This window comes from Oryx dammah, unplaced genomic scaffold (genome assembly GCF_014754425.2).
Source record: "Oryx dammah isolate SB20612 unplaced genomic scaffold, SCBI_Odam_1.1 HiC_scaffold_2, whole genome shotgun sequence".
Taxonomy (NCBI): domain Eukaryota; kingdom Metazoa; phylum Chordata; class Mammalia; order Artiodactyla; family Bovidae; genus Oryx; species Oryx dammah.
Window position 1 is genome coordinate 162,725,625 of NW_024070186.1, and position 20,793 is coordinate 162,746,417.

The 20,793-nt window shown below is 46.2% G+C and overlaps 1 protein-coding gene across 12 annotated transcripts in view; it reads left to right on the forward strand.

The window, feature by feature from the left end:
• The window catches only part of RBFOX1 (RNA binding fox-1 homolog 1), a 1,681,944-nt gene that overhangs the window by 615,294 nt on the left and 1,045,857 nt on the right, over positions 1-20,793 (forward strand). For all 12 annotated transcript variants that reach the window (XM_040256528.1, XM_040256446.1, XM_040256394.1 and 9 more), the window contains one exon: positions 5,447-5,494. Coding sequence is in view for 8 of the 12 variants with exons in the window: in XM_040256394.1 (XP_040112328.1) it covers positions 5,447-5,494 (48 nt within the window). In the remaining 4 variants the exon portion in view is untranslated. The remainder of the gene's footprint in view (positions 1-5,446; positions 5,495-20,793) is intronic.

Genomic DNA, 20,793 nt, shown 5'->3' on the forward strand with positions numbered 1-20,793 from the left:
GGGTTCAAACTATGCATTTGGGAGATACAGCCATTCTGTCCACAATACTTTTTAAAATGTGGGTTCTGCTTCAGGATCTCTGTGTAAGTATGTGTGTGTGTGTGTGTGTGTGTGTGTAAAATACAATGTATATAGTACAATATGCAATGTATATAATGTACAATGTATATAATATAATATAATGTGTATATAGTATAATACAATGTATATAATACAATGGAATACTACTCAGCCATAGAAAGAAAAAGATAATGTTATTTGCAGCAATAAAGGACAGAAATGGTATGGATATAACAGAAGTAGAAGATATTAAGAAGAGGTAGTAAGAATACACAGAAGAACTATACAAACAAGATCTTCATGAACCAGATAATCATGATGATGTGATCACTAATCTAGAGCCAGACATCCTGGAATGTGAAGTCAAGTGGGCCTTAGAAAGCATCACTACGAACAAAGCTAGTGGAGGTGATGGAATTCCAGCTGAGCTATTTAAAATCCTAAAAGATGATGCTGTTAAAATGCTACACTCAATATGCCAGCATATTTGGAAAACTCAGCACTGGCCACAGGACTGGAAAAGGTCCATTTTTATTCCAATCCCAAAGAAAGGCAATGCCAAAGAATGTTCAAACTACCACACAATTGCACTCATCTCACATGCTAGCAAAGTTATTCTCAAAATTCTCCAATCTGGGCGTCAACAGTATATGAATCATGAACTTCCAGATGTTCAAGCTAGATTTAGAAAAGGCAGAGGAACCAGAGATCAAATTGTCAACATCCACTAGATCATCAAGAAAGCGAGAGAGTTTCTAGCATCACTGGAAAATTCTTCAAGAGACGGGACTAGCAGACCACCTAACCTCCCTCCTGAGAAATCTGTATGCAGGTCAGGAAGCAACAGTTAGGACTGGACATGGAACAACAGACTGGTTCCAAATAGGAAAAGGAGTATGTCAAGGCTATGTATTGTCACTCTGCTTATTTAACTTATATGAAGGGTACATTTCACATGAAATGTGAAATGCTGGACTGGATGAAGCACAAGCTGGAATCAAGATTGCTGGGAGAAATATCAATAACCTCAGATACACAGATAACACCACCCTTATGGCAGAAAGTGAAGAACTTAAGAGCTTCTTGATGAAAGTGAAACAAGAGAATGAAAAAGTTGGCTTACAGCTCAACATTCAAAAAACTAAGATCATGGCATCTGGTCCCATCACTTCATGAGAAATAGATGGGGGAAACAATGAAAACAGTGAGAGACTTTATTTTGGGGGGCTCCAAAATCACTGCAGATGGTGATTGCAGCCATGAAATTAAAAGACACTTGCTCCTTGGAAGAAAAGTTATGACCAACCTAGACAGTATATTAAAAAGCAGAGACATTACTTTGCCAACAAAGGTCCGTCTGGTCAAAGCTATGGTTTTTCCAGTAGTCATGTATGGATGTGAGATTTGGACCATAAAGAAAGCTGAGCGCTGAAGAATTGATGCTTTTGAACTGTGGTGTTGGAGAAGACTCCTGAGAGTCCCTGGGACTGCAAGGAGATCCAACTAGTCTATCCTAAAGGAGATCAGTCCTAAATATTCACTGGTAGGACTGATGCTGATGCTGAAGCTGAAGCTCCAATAATTTGGCCACCCGATTCGAAGAACTGACTCATTGGAAAAGACTCAGATGCTGGGAAAGATTGAAGGCAGCAAGAGAAGGGGACGACAGAGGGTGAGATGGTTGGATGGCATCACTGAGTCAATGGACATGAGTTTGAGAAAACTCTAGGAGATGGTGACGGAAATGGAAGCCTGGCGTGCTGCAGTCCTTGGGGTCTCAAAGAGTTGGACACGACTGAGCAAATGAACAACAAGAAGAAAAATAATACAAATGAATGTGTCTGCAAAACAAGCAGACTCACAGATACAGAAAACAAGCCAGTGATCACCAAAGGGAAGCAGGAAAGCAGAGGGACAGATTAGACACACGGGATTAAGAGGTACATGTATACCATACATAAGCACCAAGGATATATTGTATAGCCCAGGGGATTACAGCCATTATCTTCCTATAGTTTTTAATGGAGTACGATCTTGAAAAAAAGAATCACTGAATCACCATGCTGTACATCTGAAACTAATATAATATTATACATCAACTATAGTTAAAAAAAGAAAAAAAAAACACTAAGTAATCCTAACCTTGTTTTGTTTGGGGAAATTTAGAGGCAGCTGTGAAAGACACCCCACACAGTTCCTGGTACCAAAGGGACATGCCTTCATTGCTCACAGGTTCTCGCCCACTTTGCTGGTAGCAAAACAGTCTGTTACAAAGAAAACAAAGTCTTCTCCCTGCAACACTGTCTGCTCTGGTTCCACTCTTGGTTCACGTGGACCTAGCGTTTGCTGTGCTGGAGCCATCACTATGGTGATAGCCTTGCACTTGCATCCACAGTGTCCTCGTGACACATCAGCAGGGCATCCCAACCCAAGAGGGAGAGAGTGAACAGGGCTGTAGGCTTCACTGATACCCAACAGAGGTGCTGTTGTTTGCAGATGCCGCCACAGCCCCGCCCGTAGTGCCCTTCCTGCACCCCCCTTGCTAGCATCCTCAGACCGGAAACCTCGGAAGAGTCCTTGAGCCCGTCTTCTCCTCGCCTCCCACGGCCAGTCTTTGAGGACGCCTGTTGATCTGTCCACACTCTGACTGTGACTCCCTGCCTCCCCTGCCCACCACTCCCCTTGCCATCACCATCGTCTTCCACCTGAATTCCCGCACTTGTCTCTCCACTTGCATTTTTGGCCCCCACCTGTCTCTTCTATTTAAACAGAAGTCAGCTAAAGGCTTCTCTGCTGTTCCAGTGGTTGGGAGTCTGCCTTGCACCGCAGGGGACACTGGTTCAATCCCTGGTCTGGGAAGGTCCCGCATAATGCAGAGCAGCTAAGCCCATGAGCCACGACTGCTGAAGCCTGTGCATCTGGAGCTTTGGCTCTGCAACAAGGGAAGCCACCGCGGGGAGAAGGCCACACACAGCGAGAAGGGAGCAGTCCCTTCTGGCCACAACCAGAGAAAAGCCTGCCCGCAGCGATGAAGACCCGGCATAGTCAACAATAAAAGTAAATTAAAAAGCAGCTAATACCTGTTCCCTCTTCACAGCCTCTGAGTGGAAATGATGAGCTGTGGGCAAGGATGTGGAGAGACCGGAACCTTGCTCATTGCCTGTGGGAGAGTACAATGTTGCAGCCACTGGGGAGTACCATATGGCGGCTCCTCAAAGACTGACGCCTGAAATTAGCCTGTAATTCAGCAGTTCAACTTTTGGACATGTACACAAAAGGACTGAAAGCAGGGACTTGAACAGATGTGTGTACACCCATGTTCGTGCTATGCTGTGCTAAGTCACTTGTCGTGTCCGACTCTGTGTGACCCCATAGGCGGCAGCCCACCAGGCTCCCCCGTCCCTGGGATTCTCCAGACAAGAACTCTGGAGTGGGTTGCCATTTCCTTCTCCAATGCATGAAAGTGAAAAGTGAAAGGGAAGTTGCTCAGTCGTGTCCGACTCTTAGCGACCCCATGGACTGCAGCCCACCAGGCTCCTCCATCCATGGGATTTTCCTGGCAAGAGTACTGGAGTGGGGTGCCATTGATAGCAGCACTATTAATGATAACCAGAATGTGAAAATGACCCAGTGACTACCCGGGGATGAGTGGATAGACAAAATGTGGTCTCTCCATACAATGGAATATAATCCAGCCTCAAAGAGGAAAGAAGTCCTGAGACATACTACTCCATGGGTGAAGGCATGATGCTGAGCGAAATAAGACACTAGTGTGTCAGTCGCTCAGTCATGTCCAACTCTTTGCCACCCTACGGACTGTAGCCCGCCAGGCTCCTCTGTCCGTGGGATTCTCCAGGCAAGAATACTGGAGTGGTTGCCGTGCCCTCCTCCAGGGGATCTTCCCGACCCAGGAATCAGACCAACATCTCCTCTATCTGCTGGATTGGCAGGTTGGGTGCTTACCACTAGCGCCATCTGGGAAGCCCTCACACTAAGAACAAAAGTAACTCTGGGTGGTTGCTCACTGATGTCACCTCCCACTATTTCCCTAACAGGCTTCCCTCCATCCACAGAGACCTCCCACCGCTTGACCTTCTCCGTCCCATTGCCCCCTCAGGGCCTTTGCACCTGTTCTCTCCTCTTCTGAGATACTCTTTGTCAGATGGCCACACGCATAGCTCATCCCTCAGTTGCCTTTAAGCCTTTACTCAGTTGCCAGCTCTCTTCAAATTTAAAGTCTTCCTCAGCATTTCCCACTCCCTACATGTTCAGTTACTAAGTTGTGTCTGACTCTTTGTGACCCCAAAGAGTAGCCCACCAGGCTCCTCTGTCCATGGGATTTTCCAGGCAAGAGTACTGGAGTGGGTTGCCATTTCCTCTTGCAGTGATCTTTCCGACTGAGGGATCGAACTCCATCCCCTTCTCCCTGCTTTACTTCTCTTCATGGAATGTTTTCTCTTCTAAACATCAAACATTATTGATGTTTCCTTTTTTATTTCTGTCTTTTCCAGCAAAATGTGAGCATCGGTAGGGCGGGACCTTCCTGTGTTTTATATGTTAGGTCTTCCATACCTAGAGCAAGACTTGGCAAGAAAAAAGGGCTGAATGTATATCTTTTGAATGAGAAATTAATATCACAATTGCTTGTGTGTGTGTGTGCCGTTTTGTGTAACTTGGGAGTTCCTTCAGGGTTGAAACCATGTTTTTTCTTTTCATCTTTACATTCCAAAGCAATAAGAAAAATGCATAAGAAGTAGGTGTGTGACAAACATGGATGAAGAGGATGATATTTAGATGGATGGATGGATGAAGGATTGTGGATGGATGCATGATGGATGGATAATGGATGGTGGATGGATGGTGGATGGATGGATGGATGACAGATGATGGACCAGTTGGATGGATGGATGACTAGACGGATGGATGGATGGATGCATGGATGGATAGATGGATGGAAGGAGGGCTAAAAACAGACAGTGATGACTTTAAGTTGAAGAAAGCTAGATTTGACAGTCCCAAATCTAGAATGGGCAAGAGACTTTAATTCCCAGTAAGGGCAATCTCTGCTGATATACGGAAAGGTGTCTGAGGTGGGCACATCATTTTATGAGCCATCCATTACTCTGCTGTGACTTCTGATCCATAGCTTTGCCTTCACCCCACATCTGCATGCAGTAAAGCTTAGCTATGGCATCCATATGTCTCTAATGCAAACAGCAGGGCATATACTTCTAAAAAGTGCTATAAAGGGCAATGGCTCGAGAAACAACCGTCAGGAGCATGAGCTTTTTATTATTTTAAAGGGCATTTCAACGACACCGCTGAACGTTTTCTGACCATAAGTCTGACTCCTGTCCTCTCTCTCTTTCTTTTCTCCTCCTCTCAGGATATCAAAGCAGACTGCAATACTTGTGTGGAAATAGAGGACAGAAAGGTAAGTCTATATTTTTCATCCTTTTGGTTTCAAACGAAACAAGATTTCTGTGATTTAAACTTAAGTGTTGAAGGTATGCCTTGCTGGAAGATGGCTTGCAAAGGTGATTCACATGCTGGTTTTAGACACGTAAAGCCAATCGCATTTTTAAAATGTCTGTTTTTTTTTTTTTTCCTTTGCAATCTGAGTTAGATCTGACAACTTCACTGAAGATTGTGTAATGTAATTACCTGTTAAAAAAATTGTGCTGATTTTTGTTTTAGTCATCTGCTTCTTTTCAGAAAAATAGCTCATTTATCCTTAACTCATTTCACATTTTAGTGGAATATTTTGGTTGATTATTATGTGTAATATGCCATATATGATATAGAATTATAGGACATTGTATATATAACAGAAGAATGTATACTCTTAGGCTTTTTAGAGTGTGCCCCTGAAAATAAATATAACTGATTTATAGGTAAATATATATATATATATATATATATCTCTGATCTATACATTTTGGCTTGAAAAAGAGCCTGTACTGATTCCTGTCATGACATAGTCACGTGAGCAGTGACTTTCTACGGTATAAACTTATCCTCATGATGTTTTGTGGGGGTGAAAGGGAGGTCATTTGCTTTGTATCTTAGAGTCCCCCCCCCCATTTATCTTCTTGTTACACTGTGTGGATGCGCTCAGGACAGGCGACCACTAGACAATTGTTCTTTCCTTTAATATTTTTGGTCTCCCTTTATTGACAAGAGTTCACAGAAGTTTCCATGGAGGAGCGTGTCCAAGCAGACCAAATTTTACCTTTAATGCCTTGGATTAAAACAAACAAACAAACAAAAGGTCAAATAACTGGATTGAGGGTCCATATCTCCTGGCTACTTTTGACACCGTTCTACAATTTTGAAAGATGTTTCTCTCTGCGGCTGTACCATTATTGTTGAAGGCAGTTATTATTTCAAGCAGAGGTTTTCAGCCCTGATTTTGTGCTAGCTCAGTCATCCGCTGATTAATAGGGCAGTGAGGACTTCTCAAAACAAAATTTGCTTGTAAATAGAAGGCAGGCGCCATGCATCATCTTAAGGCAGGGTTAATCTCCATACTTTGAAGGCAGAGATGACACCGTAGCTTAAATTCGAGCCTGATGATCCGAGCTGAGTCCCAGTTGCGTCTTGTCTAGATTGCAGGCAAAGGTGTTACAATTCATATTGGCGTTCGCTACATGTTGACAAACCGGTGTGTCTGCCGGCGGGCATGTTGTGAGTTGGGCAAATGGAATTGAGGTGGAAGAGGTGTTCCCCGTCTTTTTTTTTTTTTTTTTTTTTTAAATCTGTTCCCAGGGACCCTGCTCACCACATGAGAGCATGTTCCCTGCCTGCTTCCGAAGTTCAGGATCACTTCCTTGGGATTTATTTATTTAGTTGTTTATTTTGACGGGGCTGGGTCTTCATTGCTGCGCCTGGGCTCTCTCTGGTTGTGGCCAGTAGGGGCTACCGTCCTGTGCGGTGCGGAGGCTTCTCACTGCAGTAGCTTCTCTCGTTGTGGAGCAGGGGCTCTAGAGTGCAGACTCCGTAGCTGTGGGGCACGGGCTTCGTTGCTCGGAAGCACGTGGAATCTTCTTGGACCAGGAATTGAACCTGTGTCCCTTGCATTGGCGGGTGGATTCTTAAACCACTGGACCACCGGGGAAGTCCTTCCCTTGGATGTTCGTGGAATTCATAAACGTGTTTCTGTCTAGTTTTTTTGGTTTGTTTGTTTTGTTTTACTTTCTTTGCCAGTCATGTTGGATTGCAGATTCCAGAAGGACTGATGCTGTTGAAACAACATCACCTCCGTCACCAGCAAGATAAGTGAACAAGGAGGATATTCTCTGGGCACTGTAAGCTGGTCGCACACTCCACTCTTCCACCCAGACCCCCTTTGGCTCATGTTTCATGATGATAGTGCCCTCCCACATCTATAGGCACTCTCTAGTGATGACTGGCAGGGAGAAGTCAGAGGCGATCATTCTGTACATAACTTCAGCTGTTTTCAAATAAGAGTAAGACTCATACGCACACACTTAAGTTTCCGTGCTTTGTCACAGACAGTTGGGTTGAGTCGGGCACTTCAAATGAAGCCTTATTTCTGGAGGGCTCGCCTGTTGTTTTCCAGCCCTGACCGCACGTGACTGACTGCTGCTGAAAGAGAGGGGTCCGGCTGCTGGCCATTCTAAAGCCAATAAAGAGGCAAGATTGGTGGGAAGAAAGGTTTGCTTTATTTCGGAGGGCATCAGCTGGAGCGGTGGGGGCTGAGGGTGGACGCATGCCCAGAGGCCAGCTCCTCTGGGACGGTCAGTGGGCAGGACCTTTTAAAGGGGAGTTCGGGGGTCCATATGCAGAGAGGGGGAGATAAAGTCAGAAACAGCACAGTCGGCTCTGACGGCCCTCTTGAAATGGGTCTGGTGGTGGTTGTGTCGTCTCGATTTTTTCAAATCCACTTAGTCTTCAGTTCCAGCATCAGCTTGCTCGTGTGTCCTGGAGGCCCGTTCTCAAATTTACAGCAACTCCCATCATGGCCACACTCTGTTCATCGTGCAGTTAACGTTCTCCACCAGGTGGGGGGTTTCAGTATCTGCAAAATAGCTCCCAGCTTATGACTCAGTGTTATCTTCTGCCCTTGAGAAGGAACTAAAGGTCCTTCATGACTAAACTCCTATTGTTTGGTCCTGTTTAACTGTTTTCCTTTGCTTCTGCCTTTTCTCACTTCTCTGATTAAACTTATTCTTTGACTAAAGTTGTTCTGCAGACACAAAGTGGGTGGAGGACATGGGAGGGAGGGACCATAACGCCCTGCTGTGTTTCGTGATGACACGTGAATTCTCTGAACCTTTGACTGTATGCAACTGGTGGTGACTCCTAGCAACACACCCACTGCCGTGCCTACTTCCACTTTTTGCCGTCTTACATGCTCATGGCATTTTATTCTCTTTGTTCAAGAGAAGGACTTTTCTTTTTTCTTCCTCTGAGTTCTGTTCTGATTTTTTATTTTTATTTTTTTAATGTTCGTGAGTCTCACGTCAGGGCTGTCCTTTCTCTGGCTGTCCTAATGTGGTTGGAAGTGGGGTGAGATGCAGGATGTAATTCTGCCTCTCAGGGTCCTGTCTCTCAGTGGGAAAGTCCTAATGAAATCTAGTTCCCCCGGAGGAGGGGTAGTGTCCCCAACCTCTGGAGAGAAGTGCCAGTCCCATCCCTCCGGCCAAAGACGGGGCGTGAGGTCACGGAGGCAGACGGCCTCCCCGGCGTCTAGGATACTGTGTTTAGGATGCCGTTTGGGTACTCTGTTACCCCGACGTGTAATTATGAAATCGCACCATTGAAGTGATGACATTCTCTCCTGTATGAGTGTGTGTGTGTGTGTGTGTGTGTGTGTGTGTACACGTACATCCCTCTCTATCCATTCCGAATGCTTCTGGCAAAATCAGTAATTTGAGAAAGTGGAGTTGAAGTGACAGGAGATGACAGAGGTGCCAAAATAATAAGTCAGCTGGCCTCTGAAGAGGCAGCCCCTTGGCCCCAGGTGGGGTTTTACGAAATGCTGAGAGCTCTGGAGGAGACCTAGCAGTGTTTTCCTTAAAGCTCGATTGCCTTTAGTTAAGAAAGCTTAACGTGATACCCAGTGGGCTAGATGGCTTCCAGGAATTGCTTCCTTTCCTCTCGTTTCTCCTTTCTCGTTCACCTCGCTTCCTCCTTGGCTGCCTCTCCTCCCTATATTCTGTATACAGGGATATATTTGTGTGCTTCCATCTGTATTTTCATCTGACATATTGTTGAGGATCTTCTTGACAGAAGAATTTTAGAAAACAGAAGATCTCAAGCTTTCAGTAGGGTCTAGTAGGGACCTGGGGGCTTTCCAGGTGGCTCAGGGGTAACAAATCTACCTGGTGATGCAGGAGACGTGGGTTTGATCCCTGGGTCGGGAAGATCCCTTGGAGGAGCACATGGCAACCCACTCCAGTGTTCTTGCCTGGAGACTTGCAGGGACAGAGGAGCCTGGTGGGCTGCAGTCCATGGGGTCACAGAGAGTCAGGCATGACTGAGCGACTGAGCATGCGCGCACACAGTAGGGTCCCTCCCCATCGAGCTCCTCCAGTTTCAGGCCCCCTTCCCATTCTCCTCCACTCGGGAGGGCCATTTCCCTTGAGATGAGTCATTTTCCCATCGAATCCTAGACCAGATAGAATGATGGGAGATAAACGGTGAGTTTGAAGAGGTGGAGAGAGCCCTCATCTTAATGAAGAGCCATAAAACCACTCTTCCTAGTCTGCACGGTCTGGTCTGAGTCTGTTGACAGAAGGAGAGAATATATATATATATTTTTTTGCTCTCCATTTCTCAGTTTCTCTGTATCCTAGCCGCCTCTTTTCCATCGGCAGACGGTGAGCTAATTGTCTCTTGGAGAAGCCTACCCACTTGTTTATGAAGGGATTCATGGTGTGTACCGGAGTGTGATTTCATTTTCTGCTTCCCATTCACTTTCAAGCCCAGCCATGAGCAGCGCCCCTGAGTCTGGGCCCCACACTTGGATGGTTTCCTGGATGTTTCCTAAAAATCACACAGAGGATGTCACAGGCAGATCTGAAAGGCCAGTAGCTTTTTTTTTTTTTCCTCTAAGTGGGAAGCAGAGCTCGAAAAGTCTCACAGGCCAGGGCCACAGAGCTAATGCAGGTTTAGCCAAGGCAACGCCAGGTAACCCATTCCTCTGAGTGGCTGCCCAGCCTTGCAAAACCTTCTGCGTTTGACTTTACACGACCTGCGTTGCTTGTGGGAAACGGAGGCATTTAAGTTCATTTTTATTTGTGGTGTAAAATCCATCTGAATTTCAATACTATTATGAGGACTGAGGTCCAGGTGATGAGAACAGAAGCTGATGGATCAGTCAGGAGTAGAAAGTGTCAGGAGAAGATGAGAGCCCATTTGTCAAAGGCTATAAACATCGACAAGGCTTTCTCTCCTCACTTACTGCCTGGCCGGGTGTGGCTAAACAGTTTCCCACTGATACAAAATTGCATGGGAGAAGTTTGAGAGGTTTTCAAAGTTAAGGCGACTTTCAGATTGGGTCCAAGTGAAGCTGTGCTGTGTGACTGGTGATGCTCTCGTGCTGTGGTGCGTGCTGGGAGTTTGGACCATTTCCTGTTTCAATACTTAATCTGGATCAGGTGTCCTTAAGTACCGCCAGATACTGACAACAGCTAATGTAGGAAGAACCATCGTTATCCCCATTATACAAAGTGAAAACAAGGAAGCTCAGAGAGGTTGAAAGTTTTGCCCAAGATCACCCAAGCTACATCACAGGCTAGGATGTAAATTCAGAGATTCTTATTTCTAAAGCTGTATTCCTAGCCCTGAAGCTATATATACTGCCTCGTGCCATGCTGTGCTAAGTCACTTCAGTTGTGTCTGCCTCTCTGACCCTATGGACTGTGGCCTGCCAGGCTCCTCTGTTCATGGGATTCTCCAGGCAAGAATCCTGGAGTGGGCTGCCATTCTCCTTTCCAGGGGATCTTCCCAACCCAGAGATCAAACCTACGTCTCTTATGTCTGCTGCACTGGCAAGTGAGTTCTTTACCATTAGCATCACTCAGGAAGCTCTGTATACCACCTTACAGACACACTGCTGCTGCTGCTGCTAAGTCGCTTTAGTCGTGTCCGACTCTGTGCGACCCCATAGACAGCAGCCCACCAGGCTCCCCCGTCCCTGGGATTCTTCAGGCAAGAGCACTGGAGTGGGTTGCCATTTCCTTCTCCAACAGACACACTAAAGGGAATTAAATGTGTAAAATGCAAGAAAAGCCCTTTCCAACTGATGCATTTGGACCTGGACTGGTATCTTCACCCATTTCCAGGTAAATAGCCTAGTTTTCAATCTGGAGCATCCTTTTGATGCCCAGATTTAGTTCTGAGTTATGGTGGAGATTTATCAAAGCCTTGTGAAGCCTGGCCTTCTGGAGTGCCCCTGGCACCTGGCTGTGGGCATACCAGGATTTCTTCTGGTCTTGCAGACAAGAGATAATGGCACCAAGATGCAGTTCTGGCTTCAGTTTCCAGCAGACCTGGTGCGGTTCCTAGCTTTTGCTCTTCTCACAGCATCTGTGCAAGGGTTAAAAATTCTGTGCTCAAAGCCGGCGTTAACAGAGGACCCCCATTAAAACCATACATACACTGGAGCTGGGACAATGAAAGTGTTAACTGCTCAGTCGTGTCTGACTCTTTGCGACCCATGGGCTATAGCCCGCTAGGCAGGCTCCTCTGTCCATGGGATTCTCCAGGCAAGAATCTTGGAGTGGGCTGCCATTTCCTCCTCCAGGGGATCTTCCCAACCCAGGCCTCCTGCATTGCAGGCGGATTCTTTACCATCTTAACCAACAGGGCATCCCAAAATTCTGGACTGTAATCCCAGTTCTCTCACGTAGCGACTCTGTGACCTGACCTTGAGAGCCTTTTGTACTTTAAATCAGTGTCCATTTTTTTTCCATCTGTAAACTGGAGATAATAAAATGCACTTGGAATTTTGATTTGAGGCAGTGACAAGGTAATACTGCAAAGTCGTGTGTATAGTGCCGGGCACAGAGTGAGAACTCAGTCAACCGCACCTACTTTTCTCCTTTGTTTTTGCTAGGGTCCACACCCACAGACATTCTGTATCACTTATAGTGAAATTTCTTTAAAGCAATGAGCCCCCTGGAAAGTGTTATGGGGGCTCAGAGAAATGGGCAGCCCATAGGACCTAGTCGACCTTGGGAATGTTTTACAGAAGAAGAGATGCTTGGCTGAAGTCAGGAAATAACAAAGTCACCTGTCTGCTGCATCCAGGCAGGAATCACACATTAGTGAAATAAGACAGAGGTTAATTGTAGGGGAATACGGTAAATCCTCTCCATAAAAGCAAGTTCCATTCCAAGAGTGAGTTCATAAGTCCAATTTATTTGTCAGTCCAACAAAGTTGGACTTCCCTGATAGCTCAGTTGGTAAAGAATCTGCCTGCAATGCAGACCTCGGTTTGATTCCTGGGTCAGGAAGATCTGCTGGAGAAGGGATAGGCTACCCACTCCAGTATTCTTGGGCTTCCCTTGTGGCTCAGCTGGTAAAGAATCTGCCTGCAATGCCGGAGACCTGGGTTCCATCCCTAGGTTGGGAAGATCCCCTGGAGAAGGGAAAGGCTACCCACTCCAGTATTTTGGCCTGGAGAATTCCATGGACTGTACAGTCCATGGGATCTCAAAGAGCTGGACATGACTGAGCGAGTTTCACTTCACTATTTCCAACAAGGTTAGCCTAAGTCCCCAACTAACATGATCGACTATATAGTACTGTACTGTTACAGGTTTATAATACTTTTCACACAAATAATACATAAAAAAAACAAACACAAAAAATAAGGAAACATTGTTAATCTTATAATATAGTATCTTGAAAAATACAGTAGTCTAGTACAACAGCTGGCACACCAGGGCTGGAGTCGAGTGAACAGGCAAGAAAAGTTACTGCCTGGAGGAGGAGGTGGGTGGGAGATGGTAGAAGCAAAGGACCGTCAGCCACAGGAGACAGAGAGCGAGCTGCAGTTTCACTCACTCCTGATGCTGATGAAATACCCGTTTGCATCTTTGAAAGTCTGCAACTTGAAGGCCCGTAGTAAGGGACTGACTGTATGAAGTATCAGGCGGCCTTGAATTCAAGAGCAGGGCCCCCTGTGTGAGGCTGCTATTTGGGGAGGGCATATTCAGTGCTACCACTTTCTCAGCCAGTTTGGAAATCTGGACGTTAATATAAACATCCTACTGAGTTTTGTGCAAACTAGATAAAACATATATTCAGAAAAGAGTCACGAGACTTGTAAGGCTTGACATGGACAAGTTGAGCCTCATGGATGAATGAGGAAGAGGTCTGGTGTGTGGAATGCCCCCCCGGGGGCAGCGTCTGATGAAGGCTCTCTTGGCAGAGGGAACAGCATAGATGAAGATACAGAGGTGGAGAAGAAGGTGACATGTGTAGGGGAGATCAGGGTCCAACATGCATGTCCAAGAGTGGCCAGAAGGAGACTGGCATGCTGAGGAGGTGGAATGTTATGGAGGGTGTTGTTTATTACACTGGTGGACTAGGGCTTTGTGTCCATCTCCCTCGCAGTGAAAGAGAGAGTAAGGGAGGGCATGACCTTGCTGAATGGGACCAGAATTATGTGGCACCAGGGAGGTAGTTGAAGACTTGGGTGGCTAACTCAGCCAAAGAGGGAGCTATGAGGGAGAAAGGAGAGAGAGGGGACAGAACGCAGAGATGGACCCACAGAGACTGGCCCCGGCTGAGTGCAGGTGTGCAGGGAGATGAAGGCTTTGATTAGAACAAGCTGATATCAGCCAGGACCCTGAAAAAAAATAATGGGGCTGGGTGGTCTGCCAGGTGCCCTCCTTTAAAAGACGTTTGATAGGGACTTCACTGGTGGTCCAGTAGTTACGACTTTGAGCTTTACCAATGAAGGGAGCATGGGTTCAATCCCTGGTTGGGAAACTAAGATCCCACATGCTGTGGGGTGCAGCCACCCCCCACCCCCAAGAAACAGGAACAAACAAAAACCCATTAAAGATGTTTGACCAAGGAAGACCATGTTTCCTGAGGTCCAGCATCACCCAAGTGTGACATTCAGATTTCAGATGAGGGATGGTGGGGTCTGCAGACCCAATCACTTAGTGAAGGGGTGTCAGTTATTTCTCAGACCTTGGGTTTACATCAAGAAGACAGAGTTTGGAGCGTTATTTGTTTTGTGTTTGTTTCTGTAACAAACACAAAGACCCAGCACATTTGCTATTCTACTTTTTTAACCAAGAGACCAGTAACCCTTGACAAACAATTCTGTTGATACTGTTTAGCTATAATTTAGTGACATTGTTTTACTTTTGAATGAGGGTTACATTCTTTCTCTGACAAAGGATCCTGCTCTGTCCTTTTATGTCAGTAAGCTATTTTTAAAAACAATCTACTTACAGTTTTAAAAAGTATTCTTTAATCTGTTAAGGACACAATGATTGAGTTCATTTAATGACAATCAGATGCCTATAGGAAAAGTATGTGTATAGGATTACAAATCAGGAGTTTAGAAAACCCACCGTTTTCTAATGATAGGTTTGCAATCAAGGAAGAAGTTTGGGTTTGCATTTGGGATGTTTCAAACTCTACTTGCCTGCAAGGCTGACCAGAAATGGGCAAGAATGGAACTGGGGGTCCAGGCTGGAGTGCAGACAGAAGGGCATGAGTCTGAACTCCTAGAGCCACATAGGAGATGAAGAGAATGGTCTGGATTTGTGAGAGAGTTTATCAACCCTACCCACGTGTTTTGGTGATTCTGAACCACGGGTCATGGATAGCTTCACCCAGGAACATGTCAGAGTCTGTTCAGCTGAAGTCTCTATATACTACTGGCTGCCATAAGGAGTAAGGGAGTTGATCAACATGGACAATAAATTAATCTCCTGGATTTCAGAGGCTTAGATGCCAGTGAGGTTGAAAATGAACACAGAAGAGTCACCAGGGTTGGTTTTCTTTTAGCATTGCTATCTCGCTCTGGGGGTGGGAGGGGATTAGTCCTCTGGGCTCTGACAGGCAGAACAAAGACAGAGGGAAAGGCACGCTCCTTACCCAGAGGGGCTCTCCCAGAATGAGAAGCAGTCATGGAAGAGTTTCTCATTAAAGACGGAAATGAGATCCTCAAGGCAGAGAGGAGCAAAGCCTGCTATGGTAAGTGCCATTTGGCGAGGCTCACAGAATGTGTCTGGAGATTGGATTTCTTTTCTGCTCCAAACGTCCTTTGTTGAAGGCTGATGGCGTGTAAGCATTACACGGGAAGATACTCCAGGATGCCCCAAAGCTGTGGAAATGAACATTAAAGCATCCCTAGGGGTTGATAATTTGAGTTGCAACTGAAGAGGGACAAAAGGTAGAGACTCCTGGGTGGGGTGCAAAGATGGAGTTTTGTAGGAAGAAGCGTGGCAAGTCTTGAGAAGTGGATAGCAGTCTGTGACTTGAGAGGGGCTGGAAAGCAACCACGGGCCAGGCACTGGAAGCCTTAGACACATGGGGATGTTTGTCCTTTATCCGAGAATGATGTCTGTTGTATCTGGAAGGGGATCAGACGGTGTGAAAGGATCAGATGCAGAGAGACAGTGCCATGGCCCCATGGGGTCTCCTTGCTCACAGCTTATGCGTGACTGCTGAGACCTCTGCTGTTCAGCCCTGGCTGCGCTGGTCTCTGGCCAAGGAGTAGGGCTGTGTCCTCTGACACCAGCAAAGACTTGACCTCTGTGGCTTGGCCTTTCTCTTGTGCCACCTCCTGCCTCTCATGCAGCATACTCAAGACTTGGAGTCTTCTTCAGATTATGAGCTGTTATTCCTCTTGGGCAAGGCTCTCTTTCCAAGAGAGTTTGCACCCACTCGCCAGCTGTGGTTGGTTTGGCCAAGCTTGCTGCTCACTCTTATCCCCACCATCTCCCGCCAAAGAATGGTGCCCTTCAGGGCAGGCATGCTAACAGGGGTCAGCCATTCATGGACTTGGCTCCTGTGCTCAGCACAGATTTGTGGCCAAGATCTGGGTGAGACTTGGTGTGCCCACTGCAAGCTGACCCTGCGTTGTTCTTGCTCTCTGCTGGAAACAACAGTTGAGTTAGATGTGGAGACCGCCAACATCAGTTTTACTTGAACTTGGGTGCCAGCCAAGAGAAGGGATGATAAACCTCTGTGTCTTTAGTTGTGTGTTCAGAACCTCACAGAGGAGAGGATGGAAATGAACTTTGGAGAAGAGCCTCCTCCAGAAATGGTGGAGGGGGGTGGCTGCCGAGAGATCGTTTGCAGTTTCGTTCACTCGTACATGATTTACTTCAAAAGACGGTGTTGTAGTGACTGCAAAAGTGTAACAGAGGAGTTTGCTAGGTGATAGAACTGCTTTGAATTCTGATTTTCTGGTGATTAAATGAATCTATGTCTGTGTTAAAATCCAAGTAGCTGCACACCAAAATATGCCATGCTCCAAATTTTGCTGTGTGACAATTTTAAAATGGAGGAAAGCTGGGGAAAGTGGAGTGATAAATAAGAAGAGAATGGCACCATGGAGGGGATTTTTGCAGAAAGAACAAGGCACGTGTTCTTCTGTTCTTTTAATGCCATGATTTTGAGCACTTTGCATTTCAGATCTTCTATTGGAATCCTCAGATTTGAGAGCAGTGGTGGTTTCTATCATCTTTTATATGATAAACAGAATAGTGTCAAATAGAAATTATGATTGTACTTTATAAAAGATTTCTGGCATTGCTTCTCAGCCTTTTGGCTAAGTGTTAATCATTCAGCCGTATCCGACTCTTTGTGACCGCATGGTCTTTCCCTTTTCCAGGGCGTCTTCCTGACCCAGGGATCAAACCCGGGTCTCTTGAACTGCAGACAGATTCTTTACTGTCTGAGCCGCCAGGAACCAAGATCAAGTGTAAAAGTTTGTGGTAAATGAACAAACTATAGCAGTAAAGAGATCGATCTTTTTCCTTTGTGAATTTAAAAACATGTTGTTGTAAGTACAAAAGAGTTTTGGAATCAGATAGATCCTGGTTCTGCTCTTTGCTAGTTGCGAGATTTCAGAAAAGTTATCATAGCTTTCTCATCCACAGCCACACCCTTGGGAAGATGGGGATAGGTCATGCATGCTACGTATGGATTATTATTGAGGGCTCAATAATGAGAACAATATTAATATTAATATAATAATGTTAATCAGGACATCTTCCGTTGCATAATAGAAAATCAAGTTGAACCAGATTAAAGAGAAAGCAAAGATAGTCATTGGGTCCTATGACAGTCAAATTGGGCTCTCTTCTGGTATTACTCGTCCTGGGGTCTAAACTTCAAATGAGATTATCACGGAAAGAAAGAGCTTCTTTTCCAATAGTGTCAGTACAGCCCCTGAGAAATGCTTATTGGCTTCACACCAGTCTCTTAGAGTATTGGGGTGGGGTGGACTAGGGCTTATCTGCTGGCTCAGATGATAAAGAATTTCCTTGCAATGTGGGAGATCTGGGTTCGATCCCTGGGTCAGGAAGATCCTCTGGAGAAGGGCATGGCAACCCACTCCAGTATTCTTGCCTGGAGAATCCCAGGGACAGAGGAGCCTGGTGGGCTACAGTCCATGGGGTCACACAGAGTCGGACACGCCTGAAGCGACTTAGCACGCACCAGCACCAACTCCCAGAGCTGTAGAGAACAGTCCTCTCCTTGTCCACCTCTCTCACCCTCAACCAGAAGTAGGATGGGCCGCCTCTGAATGACCTGCATGGACCAAACGTAGAGTGACGTTCCTAAAGGAAACCTAGACCTCTTCTTTCCCAGAAGAGAAGATGGATAATCATTGCAGCTAGCATGCATAGAGCAGTGACTGAATATGCCAGACACGGTTTTTTGTGTCTTCTATTAATATGATTGGGTCCTTATAACGATCCTTTAGGATACTACCCCCATTTTACAGACAGGAAAACTGAGGGGAGGAGGAGGTGACTAATGCACCAGAGATCACCTGGGGAGACAGTGTAGGATGGGATTCACATGCAGGTGGTCTGCCTTGGGGTCTTAACCATGAGCCTATGCTGCTGCTTCTAGGGCTGCTGCACAGGAGAGAAAACAAAAAATTAAAAAATTAAATTAAAAAAAAAGCAGACTTTGAATGCCTCACAGGCTCAGCGCCTGTCTCACACGTAGATGAAGCTCTGGTTATGAGAATTATTGTTGCGGAGCGCTCAGTGGAACAGAAATAGCCCAGGCCAACGCCAACTGCATCAGAGTGCACCCCTGCGTTTAATCCCCCCTAATAACTCATCCTGCGGTCTCCTCTTGAGGTCCTCAAGGGGTCTGCTATTCAGTGATCAGAACACTTGTGGTACCAGTCAGCACCTCACTTCCCCGCATGGCTGAGAGTTATTTTTGTCTGCAAGAGCTTCTCAACTCCAGGAGGGGCCTCTGTGCCTGCCTCTTAGATTCTATCTGCAGGTTAACTGATGCTTTCTCTTTTACTCAACTTTGAAAATGAGATTTAGTCGTACTTTCCTCTTTCATATATTTCAGGAAAATTTGAAGGTGGTGGTGGAGTGGGGGAGGCGTGTAAAAATGGGAAGAGCTTCTCAAATGGATGTGGTGAGGAGTTAAACCAGCCTCTGATGGGCTGGGAACCCTAATGACAGAGGACGGGCAGTGCTGGGCGTACCTCTCAGGAGCGTTCTGGGCTGAGAAGTAACACAGCGCTGTGAAAAGCTGGAGACGTGGATCAGGCTGTTTGTCTGATATATACTTTCTGGCTTCGGAAGTTTGTCTGAAGAATCGCAGGTTATAACGCAGGGGCTGAGAGCTTTCGCGTGGGATTCTCAAAGGGCTGGGTTTGAACCCCAGTTTGGCCACTTCCTGCTTGTCTAACCTCTCAGATGCTCAAGTTCTCAGCTAAAACAAGAGGATGTGAGAAACTGCTTTCTGGGGTGGTGGTGGAAATCAGTGAGTTAATATGCTTAGAGGAATTAGCATCCTGGCTGGGTGCAGAATTCAGTGAAAGCAAGTTGGGCTTCTTTTGCATTTTTTTTAAATTGGGGTGTAGTTGGTTGCAGTGTGGTACAGCACAGTGGATCGGCTCTAAGTACACATATACCCTCTGCTTCTTAGGCCTCCCTCCCCGCCATCCCGCCTCTCTAGGTCATCACAGAATACTGAGCTGAGCTCTCTGTGCTGTGCAGCAGGTTCCTACTAGCTCTCGATTTTAGCCATAGTAGTGTAATATGAGGCTTCTCAGGTGGCTTGGTGGTAGAGAACCCGCCTGATAATGCAGAATTCACAGGAGATGCAGGTTCTATCTCTGGGTCAGGGAGACCCCCCCCGCCCCCGCCCCGGGGAAGGACATGGCAGCCCACTCCAGTACTCTTGCCCGGAGAATCCCATGGACAGAGGAGCCCGGCAGGCTACAGTCCATGGGGTCTCAGAGAGTCAGACACGACTGAGCGCACACCGGAACAGTAGTGTGTGTGTGTGTGTGTGTGAGTTCCAACCTCGCAGTCCACCCCGATGTCCGCATGTCCAATCTTCATGTCTGGGTCTCTCTTCCTGCTCTGCAAAAAGGCTCATCAGTACCGTTTTTCTAGATTCCACAGATATGCTTTAACATATGATGCTTGTTTTTCTGACTCAACTGTGTTCTGTATGACAGTCTCTGTGTCCCTCTATGTCTCTGCAAATGGCACAGTTTCATTCCTTTTTTATGGCTGAGTAATATTGCATTGTAGAGATGTATCTTATTGTTGCATTCTTAGATCGCTTTCCTCCTACTCTTCCTGTAATCCGTGTCTCAGTCTCCTAGATCTCTGGTAGGATCAGACAAGTTTCATCTGCTGCTGCTGCTGCTAAGTCACTTCAGTCGTGTCTAACTCTGTGCGACCACACAGACAGCAGCCTACCAGGCTCCCCCATCCCTGGGATTCTCCAGGCAAGAACACTGGAGTGGGTTGCCATTTCCTTCTCCAATGCATGAAAATGAAAAGTGAAAGTGAAGTCGCTCAGTCGTGTCCGACTCTTCGAGACCCCATGGACTGCAGCCCACCAGGCTCCTCCACCCATGGGATTTTCCAAGCAAGAGTACTAGAGTGGGGTGCCATTGCCTTCTTCGAAGTTTCATCTAGGACCAGGTAAATAAACAGCCAAGCTAATGACAAAGCTTCATCTAGATACCAGCTCCCCAGTGGGTTTTCTGTATCCTGTAGGGACTTATCAATCTGGGTGAAAGTGCTTAGAGAAGGGTTGGAAAGCACAGTGAAAGGTGTGCAGCCAACGACTGGAAACTTATTTAATCTCTGGTGTCAACTCAGATGGATCGATAGTGGCTGCGTAGAATGCTGTTAATGAGGAGGAGTCTAAGCTGTAGGTTCTACCAGACAGAGTGCATGATTGATTAGTGATGCCTGCCAAAGGTGAAGGAGTGAGAGTTACAGCATGTCACGTGTGCCGGGACGAGATGGTGCTTGGTGGGGAATGAGGCAGTTAATGAATGAAACATACGCCATTGCTCTGTTTTTAAGCCCAAAGATGAAGAGAACATAGGAGCCTCATGCTTTTATGACTTTCACTACTTGGTCTTGTTTTTGAGCATGCCTGTCTCTCTTTTTATCTTATAGACTTGCAGTCCATGGAGGCGCAAACATTTTTATAGAGAGTACATGGCTTAAAAAAATTCAGCATGTAAGAGCTTTCTTTTAAAAATAGTTTTAAACTTCT